Source organism: Ovis canadensis, chromosome 12, assembly GCF_042477335.2.
Source record: "Ovis canadensis isolate MfBH-ARS-UI-01 breed Bighorn chromosome 12, ARS-UI_OviCan_v2, whole genome shotgun sequence".
Classification (NCBI taxonomy): Eukaryota; Metazoa; Chordata; class Mammalia; order Artiodactyla; family Bovidae; genus Ovis; species Ovis canadensis.
Genome location: NC_091256.1, coordinates 65,909,650 through 65,920,660, shown reverse-complemented (window position 1 = coordinate 65,920,660; position 11,011 = coordinate 65,909,650). Strand labels below are relative to the sequence as shown.

The 11,011-nt window shown below is 38.3% G+C and overlaps 1 protein-coding gene across 9 annotated transcripts in view; it reads right to left on the bottom strand.

Annotated features, from left to right (window-relative positions):
* Positions 1-4,986: 4,986 nt before the first annotated feature.
* KLHL20 (kelch like family member 20) overlaps positions 4,987-11,011 on the bottom strand; it is a 67,769-nt gene continuing 61,744 nt past the window's right edge. For all 9 annotated transcript variants that reach the window (XM_069546048.1, XM_069546047.1, XM_069546045.1 and 6 more), the window contains 2 exons: positions 8,701-8,807; positions 4,987-6,526 (listed from right to left, as the gene is read on the bottom strand). In XM_069546048.1, coding sequence (XP_069402149.1) covers positions 6,442-6,526; positions 8,701-8,807 — 192 coding nt within the window. In that variant the 3' untranslated portion in view covers positions 4,987-6,441. The remainder of the gene's footprint in view (positions 6,527-8,700; positions 8,808-11,011) is intronic.

Below are 11,011 nucleotides of genomic sequence, written 5' to 3'. Positions count from 1 at the left end.
CTTTGACTGTGTGGATCACAATAAACTGTGGAAAATTCTGAAAGAGATGGGAATACCAGACCATGTGACCTGCCTCTTGAGAAACCTATATGCAGGTCAGGAAGCAGCAGTTAGAACTGGACATGGAACAACAGACTGGTTCCAAATAGGAAAAGGAGTATGTCAAGGCTTTTTATTGTCACCCTGCTTATTTAACTTATATGCAGAGTACATCATGAGAAATGCTGGGCTGGATGAAGCACAAGCTGGAATCAAGATTGCTGGGAGAAATATCAATAACCTCAGATATGCAGATGACACCACCCTTTTGGCAGAAAGTGAAGAGGAACTAAAAAGCCTCTTGATGAGAGTGAAAGAGGAGAGTGAAAATGTTGGCTTAAGGCTCAACATTCAGAAAACGAAGATCATGGCATCTGGTCCCATCACTTCATGGCAAATAGATGGGGAAACAGTGGAAACAGTGTCAGACTTTTATTTTGGGGGGCTCCTAAATCACTGCAGATGGTGACTGCAGCCATGAAATTAAAAGATGATTACTCCTTGGAAGAAAAGTTATGACCTACCTAGATAGCATATTCAAAAGCAGAGACATTACTTTGCCAACCAAGGTCCATCTAGTCAAGGCTATGGTTTTTCCAGCGGTCACGTATGGATGCGAGAGTTGAACTGTGAAGAAAGCTGAGTGCCGAAGAATTGATGCTTTTGAACTGTGGTGTTGGAGAAGACTCTTGAGAGTCCATTGGACTGCAAGGACAGCCAACCAGTCCATTCTAAAGGAGATCAGCCCTGGGATTTCTTTGGAAGGAATGATGCTAAAACTGAAACTCCAGTACTTTGGCCACCTCATGCGAAGAGTTGACTCATTGGAAAAGACTCTGATGCTGGGAGGGATTGTGGGCAGGAGGAAAAGGGGACGACAGAGGATGAGATGGCAGGATGGCATCACCAACTCGATGGACATGAGTCTGAGTGAACTCTGGGAGTTGGTGATGGACAGGGAGGCCTGGCGTGCTGAGATTCATGGGGTCACAAAGAGTCGGACACAACTGAGCAACTGAACTGAACTGAGTGGTGGTGGGAAAAGTGAGAGTGGGAGGGAATAGGTAAAACAAGATCAGCCAAGTATTAATTTTTGAAACTGTATGGTGGGTACATGGACATTCATGGATTTGTTGAACCTGAGTTGGACACAACTGAGCGACTTAACACTTTCACACTTTCAATTACATGTAGATATTTTTCAGTAGTAAAGACTATAGCTTTATACTGTTGAGTTTTGTTGAATCCGGGCTTATCGTAATTGTATCATTCAGGGTTCTCCAGAGAAATAGGACCGCCAGGATTGATATCTGTCTCTCCATCTGTCATCTATGTATATCTATAGACTTATTATGGGCACTGGTGCATGCAGTCCTGGAGGCTAAGCAGTCCCACAGTCTGCCTCTGCAATCTGAAGAACCAAGAAAAGCCAGCAGTGTAAGGAGTCCAAGTCCAAGGGCCTGAGAACTAGTAGCTCTGATGTTCAAGGGCAGGAAAAGATGGACATCCCAGCTCAAGCAAGAGAGAATTCTGCCCTCTTTTGCTTTTTTGTTCAGTATGGCCTGAAATGGATTGCATGATACCCACCCACCTTGGTGAGTGTGGAAGTCTACTCAGTTAACTGAATCAAATGCTAATCTAGAAACATCTTCACAGACAACAAGAAAAAATGGTTTTCCAGCTCTCTGGGCATCCCTTATCCAAGTCAAATTTGACACAAAATTAACCACCACAGTGGGTCCATACAACTGTCCCCAAAATTTCTCTTGAACACTTGAATTTTACTATTGATGATAAATGCTGTCAGTTGTTTTTCTTGAAGTAACAGCCTCACTTTGTTCATTTTCCAGAAAATGTCTACCAACACTCACATCTGAATAACCTTGTCATCCTTTCAAAAAGAAGTGCTTGTTAAGCTTGTAACTCAAGACAGTCGCACAAGATTTTTCTTGTGACAATCACTGTGTTTTGGTATTAGCAGAAATATTTCATATATCCAAAGGTTGAAATTTCTTAGATGAAATTGACTTTCTGTCTTTTGAACTCTAAGTGAATGGTGGTGAATAATTAGTAGTAGCCTTTGAATTATGCTAATATCTCAGCAGTTTTATCTACCATTGTTTCTGTGTCAGTGCAAATGTCATCACAGGAAGAAAAAAAGTAAAAAACTTCCTAGAATTACTAAAGAAAAAGCTTTGACATGGATATTCTGAAAGAATCCTGAGGACTTCAGGGTTCACTTTGAGAACCACTGATGAAATTCAAAAGTGTGAAGCCAAGCTTTTTGAAGGCAAGGTCTGTACCTCTTCAGTAGGAGTCCAAATGCACGTTGATCTAAATTCACACCAGAGATATCTGTCCTCTTTTCCTAGGAGTTTGGAAATATTTTAACTTTAGCAAATATTCTAACTTTCTAGGATATTAATAGGTTACTGACAGTTATTGGTACACTGAATATTTGATGTTGTTATAATACTCAAATGGTAAAGAATCCACCTAAAATGCAGGAGACCCAGGTTCGATCCCTGGGTCAGGCTGATCCCCTGGAGAAGGAAAAGGCAACCCTCTCCAGTATTCTTGCCTTGAGAATCCCATGGACAGAGAGGAGTCTGGTGGGCTGCAGTCCCTGGGTTCACCAAGAGTTGGGCATGACTGAACAACTAACAGTTTCATTTTTTTAATACCATCCATCTTCTACATTTATAAGAATATAAGTTCCTAACCCAAAGTGACAAAATAACTTAAAGATTACTACTGTTGTTGAGGACCCTTGAGACAACTAAAGTTGAAGTTTTGTTATTTCTAGGAACGATTCTTATGAATCACTCCCAGTACAGAGACTTCAGAGCAATTTACAGAGCCAAAGTCATAAACTACTTAAGACAATGAGCCAGTGATATTTGGGCTTACTAAAATGGCAACCCACTCCAGTATTCTTGCCTGGAGAATCCCAGGGACGGAGAAGCGTGGTGGGCTGCCGTCTATGGGGTTGCACAGAGTCGGACATGACTGAAGCGACTTAGCATACATGCATGGATTGGAGAAGGAAATGGCAACCCACTCCAGCATTCTTGCCTGGAAAATCCCAGGGATAGAGGAGCCTGGTGGGCTGCCGTCTATGGGGTTGCACAGAGTCGGACACGACTGAAGCGACTTACCAGCAGCAGGCTATTTTTGCTTCTTCCATCTTCTCTTCTCTCCTGTATTTCTTTCCTTATCCCATCCCCTCTATGTTTCCTAAATTAATATAAAATTCAAAATGCTTTTTCATTACTTTCACTCAGACATTGTTCAGGAAGGACCTTTTCTACTTCACAGTTGTCAAGAACTAGTCTCTGCAGTGTAGATATTTGCAGGTAAGATATTGGAGAACAAAACTGGGGAACAGTGACATCAGATATCAGAAATGTGGAGAATAGTATAAAGAAGAATGGATTTGGAATCAGGGAATGTACATTTGAGGTTCAGCTTCTACCATGTCATTTTACTTATAAAATGAAGATAACCACCAACCCAACTCAATTCCAAGTTTACTCTTAGAGTTGTGAAGTTCAGTTTGGTTCAGTCGCTCAGTCATGTCCAACTCTGTGACCGCAGTACGCCAGGCCACCCTATCTATCACCAACTGCCGGAGTCTTCCAAACCCATGTCCATTGAGATGGCCATCCAATCATCTCATTCTCTGTCTTCCCCTCCTCCTCCTGCCCTCAATCTTTCCCAGCATCAGGGTCTTTTCAAATGAGTCAGGCCTTTGCATCAGGTGGCCAAAGTATTAGAGTTTCAGCCTCAACATCAGTCCATCCAGTGAACACCCAGAACTGATCTCCTTTAGGATAGACTGGTTGGATCTCCTTGCAGTCCAAGGGACTCTCAAGTTCAACACCACAGTTCAAAAGCATCAATTCTTCTGTGCTCAGCTTTCTTTATAGTCCAACTCTCACATCCATACATGACTACTGGAAAAACCATAGCCTTGACTAGATGGACCTTTGTTGTCAAAGTAATGTCTCTGCTTTTTAATATGCTATCTAGGTTGGTCACGACTTTCTTTCCAAGGAGTAAGCGTCTTTTAATTTCATGTCTGCAGTCACCATCACCATCTGCAGTGATTTTGGAGCCCCCCAAAATAAAGTGGGCCACTGTTTCCACTGTTTCCCCATCTATTTGCCATGAAGTGATGGAAATCACTATGCAAATAATATTCTATTTTATACCAATGTCTTTTGTAGAATAAGTACATTTCACTTAATAAAACTCTAGCACCTTCAGGAAGGAAGAAAATACCCTTTAGGCTCCAACAAACACTCTGGGTGTTTACTCATAGGTCTCTACTCATGAATCACTGCCATGTGAATTGCTCTTCCTGGGGACTTCCCTGCTTATGGAGAGTCTAATTCTTAGAATTTTGTTCTTGTTATCATTCCTCTTCTTTCCTTCAAATATATGAAATAGAGTCTTAGGAAATGTGATTTTTGTCTTGAAGACTATTAATGATGCAGTACCATAAGGATCTCATAAGTTTTTATACTTTTTCAATGTTGCATACTAGGATTAATTTTAGGTCTATTAGCATATTTAATTCCAGACCATGTTTCGGGTCCAGCAGTGGTTTTCCCATCTATTTGCCATGAAGTGATGGGACCAGATGCCATGATCTTAGTTTTCTGAATGCTGAGATTTAAGCCAACTTTTTCACTCTCCTCTTTCACTTTCATCAAGAGGCTTTTTAGTTCCTCTTCACTTTCTGCCATAAGGGTGGTGTCATCTGCATATGTGAGGTTATTGATAAAATATATAATAAAAATTAATAATTCTACCTGTCAATCCCTTTATTCCTTCAGGTTGAAAGTACTTATAACTTTACATATAGAAAATATAAATGATATAGAAAAAGAAAAATCTAAATTAACTAATAGATACAGGCATTAAAAAAGCATTAACCAGAAATTTTTATGGTAAGTACTACCTTTATTTTAAAAAGTTATACATGCTAGAAAAAAGCATAAATGATACATGTAAACAATTATTTACCAAATACTTATATTTTTCCTTGTAAAGGTGCAAATGATCTTTAAATGTAAACACAAATGTTGCCAAACATTTCTGTAGTGAGGGGAGGGAGAAAAAGATTATTCCTTTTGGTTGTGGTTAAAGTCTTATTCAAAGATTTTCCTGAAAAATACATTGAAAAAAACTGATCTATGAACACAATAACAAAAAAACTTAAACCACTATAATATGTATCTTTTTTTCCTTAAAAATGTTAGCTTTTTACCAGAAAGTGCAATTTGAGAGTAGTAGTAACAGTGGTTTTATAGTATGATGATAATGATACATAGTTTTTATAAAAGAACCAAGATTTTGTTAATAAAATGCCTCAAGTGACTTTACACTCGTTAGCGTACTATTAGACGAACTGAAGAATTCATCCCCTTGAAGGCTATGATTACAGGTAAGCCTCAGCTTCAGCAGGCCTGAGCATCAAATGTAAATTGCATAACAGTATTCACTGCTGGGGAGAGGACATTTCTCCCTGCTGGTCCTTAGTAGCATTAAGAAATAGAAAGTAAAGTTGCTTCAGTCAGTAATGTTTCTGAGCAAAAACTCTTGCAGAGTTGCACATGATTCTACCAGGGGATTCTCAAGACAGTATAAGAGAATTGTACACTGTTTTGTAGAGGCACTGAGCAGAGCTCTAGATCTAGCAGAAACTCAATGAAAATATTTGAAAAAAAGACTTTAAATATAGTGGCAAACAAGTTTTAGATGGAAGGAAACAAGATGTGAGCTTCCACTGATGAGAACTTTGGCATCTGAGTCCTGGTTTTATTGATTTAATATTCCTTTTGAATTATCCTAGTTAAATGAGATGTTTCTTTTGTTTTTTAGATATTTCAAGTCTTCTGGTGCTTAGTGAAAGAATGATGGCTAACTAATACACTTTGTATTCCTATCTTTGTCACTGGTATGTCTCTGTAAGTAGTGGAGTCTTGTGGATGGAGTGCTTAGAACTGACAACAAGATCACATATAGCCCTCTTCCCTTATTGGTGGTTTCAAACTTAGTATCTTAAAAATAACGTTTTACTTTTTTTTTTTGTATTTTTTTTCTTTTAATGGGAGGAAGTCTAAATCCAAAAACAGAAACAAAAAACCACCCCCAACAACAAAAATCCCATGATAAATTAAAACCGAAAATAAATATTTTTCTGCACACAACCGAAAATTATTGTGCAAAGGTGGCATCTTGCAGGTGAAGTACTTTCACTGTATTTGTATTTCCACATGTTGAGGCACCGGCAAAGAATAAGATTTGTTTAGTGTTTTCTAGAGCTGTACAAAACTCCAAAGTCAAAGCGCTCCAGAATACAGAGGAAGATATACATGACCGTCTTCTATGTGTTCACCATATATGGGATTCACAATGTGTCATTTTTATAACTCCTACACCACCCCCGAGCCGACGGTAATTCATCCCACCGTACAACCTGCAAAGAAAGAAACACAATCAGATTTCCAATTGAAAAAAGCATTGTTTCTTCCATAACATAAATGTTAATAAAACACATTTCTTTGTCTATCACAACTAATATTTTTAGCTTTGTACGTCTCTTCCAAAGATGAGGACCTGGAACTGAGCACTGGAAAGTAGCAGAATTATTTCAGACACTGACTAAATTCTCTGACCTACAGAATACTATTCTAAGAGAAGTGCCATATACACTTTTTGCCTTATAACTTTATAACTCTACATCTAGACTGACTTAATAACAATTATGCAGAATCACATATTCTACATTTTTGTGGCTAATTTTTACCCTAGCTATAATATTTCCCCACCTACATTTTCCTTTTGCCTAAGCTTCAGTTAGTTATTTTTATCCTTTTGTTCTGTATGGACTCTTAGATGTCTTCTCAAAGCTTTATGGAAGAAAACTGGATATGATTATAAATAAAACTTTATAATCCCTCAACAGTTGGTCCTTTAGAATTTCATAAATATTACTTGGTCAAATACTATAAACATATATTAGTAATAGTTGCTGAGAAACAAGTCCTTCATAGGATCATGGTCAGAAAATGAGAAAGAAATTTGGCTCTCTTTCCAAATTATGCTTACTGTTTTGTTCACCTTTGTATCCCTAGGGTCTAGAACACTCAGTAAACCTTTACTTCATGAAGGAGGTTGTGAAAATGGGAGGTAGAAGCAAGGAGTGCGACAATGTATAAGTCTGACTTTAGTATTGTGACCACTGAGCCTTGTGGAGCATGAGAGAGATGCAGAATCCAAAGAATGTCATTCAGGTATCTGTCAAAGTGGTTTTCCCAGGGATGAAAGAACCCAGTAAACCTATGAGTTAAATCTTATAAACTAATGGAAAAAACCTGGGTGGGCAGTTACAGGTTCACAATTAGAAATACTTAGAATGCAGCAGGAATGGGCTTTCAAGACTGCCCCTTCTGGAATAGTGACTATAGAGGACGTCAGCTTATCTTGCATGGCCATGAGAAAAGTCTTTCAGAACCTCTGCTGCCTCAGATCTCATGTCCAGACTGTTATCTGTCGTTAATGTGCAACCTCAACTGCTGAGATGGTTACACAGACTTGTTTAGGCAAATAAGTCCAACTTACTGAGAAAGAAACCTGCAAATGCTTTAAAGGTAAAATTATTTTCTTAGAAAAGCTAGTATGAAGAATATTAGTATAGCTAGTAAGAATAATAGCTAGTAAGAAGAATATTAGTATAAAGTACCTCAAACCCATACTCCTAATGTTTTATATTAAATTTGAGAATTAACTATATATTAGACCTTTTAAGTTCTTGTAGTGTTTTAAGAGACTTTGGAATATTAGAGCATCTATCCAATTAGCTTTGTGATGAAGAAAAACTGCATGACTGAGCAAAGATTTAGACTTCAGATTTTAAGTTGAAAGGTTTAAGAGACTTTTGCTAAATTTGTAAACATTTTTGAATATTTTAAATAAATTCAAGAGTCACCTGATGATGTGAATTTGTAAGAACTACTTAAATAGTTGGGAAGGATTTGTTAAGACAACTGACTATTTAAAAGCAAAGTCAGACCTATAAATACAGTTTAGCTTAGTTAAACTCTCCTAAGATGTAGCCTCTTCTCTAAAAGTGACTTAAAATTTGCAGATTTTAAAATAGAATAATAACATATTTAAGTATTTTTAAAACTCAAAAATATCAGTTTTAAAATGAAATATTTTTTAAAAAGTAACTGTGATTTGTTTTTCCTGGGCATAAAAACTGCAATGACAGACTGGGAGACAAAGGTCCAGGTTCTAATTCTAATGCTCACTAACTTGCTTAGGCAGGTCATTTTATTTCTCAGTGCCCTAGTTTCCTGAGCTGAACATGGTGTGGCTAGCAGGGAGATTGATTTTTCTGTCTTTGCTATCTCTAATTTTAAAACTGGACAGTTACCAAAGAGAGGGATTTTGTATGATATCAGCCCCTTTAGAGCAATGAGGTCAAAATAAGCCATCGAATATGGGTAACTTTGAGTCCTTTTCAACATATTGCCAGAGGTAATTCAATGTACTGACCATCCTGATTTTGATGGTCATAGACTATTATCTCAAGCCCATGATTTTCAGGTCAGCAGTGAGGTGATTTGAACATAGCTTAAAAGTTACCTCCATGTATTGGCATCAGGATCAAAAACTTCAATGGTCTTCAAGTACGTTGTGCCATCAAAACCTCCTACAGCCATAAGCTGTCCATTCACTACTGCCAGGCCAACCTACGGGACCAAAATATAGTGGCTGCTGAAGAAACTAGAGAATCACTATGAAATTTAGACTGGTTTCTAGATAAATCTCTTTAATAAAAGATAAGTCTTTATGGCCTTACATTCTGGTTTACTTGAACACAGAAGGAAAAAATTATTCACAAAAGTTATTTAATTATGAGAACTATAAAACTATATACCCAACTAGAATATTTACACAGAGTTGAAAACATTTATTTCTTGAAAATGTTAGGTAAAATGTTCACTGGGAGTGAGCAAGAACCTCCAAACTGCTCTCAGTTCTTTTAGTATTTGCCTGTTCTGAGCCACTATCTAAGTTGTCAATAAAATTCTCTTTTAAAAGATAAGTTTAAAGTTCTTATTATGTCAGGACCTTCAGAAATCGATACTTTGCTTCCTTTTAACCTCACTTTCTAATGTAATCTATGTTGCATTAATATCAGATTAGTTGCTAGTCCCAGAAAATAATGTACTTTTAAAATGCCTCCATACTTTTGCATGTGTTGTTCCCTGATATTTTCTTTCCCTCTTCTAGAAAGTGTTACTCTTCTTTCATGGTACTTTACATGTAACTTACTCTGGTAAGTCTCTTCACTGTTCCAAAAGTGAAGCATACTCTCCCATGTTCTCCTATAATGCACATGCTGCTATTAGAGGGTTTGTCTTCTGTATTGTTTAGTCAGTAAGTTGTGTCTGACTCTTGTGACATTATGGACTGTGGCCCTCCAGGCTCCTTTCTCCTTGGGATTTCCCAGCCAAGAATACTGGAGTGGGTCGCCATTTCCTACCCAGGGGATCTTCCCAACCCAGGGATCAAACCTATGTCTCCTGCACTGCAGATAGATTCTTTACCGCTGAGCCGCCAGGGAAACCCTAGTTAGCTATTAAACACTTCAATTTCCTTTACTAAATTGGGAACTCTTTGAGGATAGAAATCAAGTCATACTCATTTTTGCTTTCCCAGAACATCAGTTCAGTCGCTGAACTTTGTCAGACTCTTTGTGACCCCATGGACTGCAGTATGCCGGGCTTCCCTGTCCATCACCAACTCCTAGAGCTTGCTCAAACTCATGTCCATCGAGTCAGTGATGCCATCCAACCATCTCATCTTCTGTCGTCCCCTTCTCCTCCAGCCTTCAATCATTCCCAGCATCAGGTTCAGTTCTTACATTAGGTAGCCAAAGTATTGGAGCTTCAGTTTCAGCATCAGTCCTTCCAATGAATATTCAGATTGATTTCCTTCAGGATTAACTGGTTTGATCTCCTTGCAGTCCCAGCGACTCTCAAGAGTCTTCTCCAACACCATAGTTCAAAAGGATCAATTTTCCAGTGCTCAGCTTTCTTTATGGTCTAACTCTCACATCCATACATGTCTACTGAAAAAACCACAGCTTTGACTAGATGGACCTTTGTCGGCAAAGTAATATCTCTGCTTTTTAATATGCTGTCTAGGTTGGTCATAGCTTTTCTTCCAAGGAGCAAGCAACTTTTAATTTCATGGCTGCAGTCACCACCTGCAGTGATTTTGGAGTCCAAGAAGATAAAGTCTGTCACTGTTTCCATTGTTTCCCCATCTATCTGCCATGAAGGGATGAGACTGGATGCCATGATCTTCGTTTTTTGAATGTTGAGTTTTAAGCCAGCTTTTTTACTCTTCTCTTTCACCTTCTTCAAGAAGCTCTTAAGTTCCTTTTTGCTTTCTGCCATAAGGGTGATGCCATCTGCATAATTCAGGTTATTGATATTTCTCCTGGAAATCTTGATTCCAGCTTGTACATCATCCAGCCCAGCATTTTGCATGATGAACTCTGAATGTAAGTTAAATTCCTTTCCCAAGTTTTGAACTAGTGTGTTGTTCCATGCCTGGTTCTAACTATTGCTTCTTGACCTGCATACAGGTTTCACAGGAGGCAGATAAGGTGGTCTGGTTCTCTCATCTCTTGAAGAACTTTCCACAGTTTGTTGTGATCCACACAGTCAATGAAGCAGAAATAGATGTTTTTCTGGAATTCTCTTGCTTTTTCTATGATCCAACAGATCCTGGCTATTTGATCTCTGGTTCCTCTGCCTTTTCTAAATCCAGCTTGAACATCTGGAAGTTTACAGTTCACATACTGTTGAAACCTAGCTTGGAGAATTCTGAGCATTACTTTACTAGTGTGTGAGATGAGTGCAATTAATTGTGCAGTAGTTTG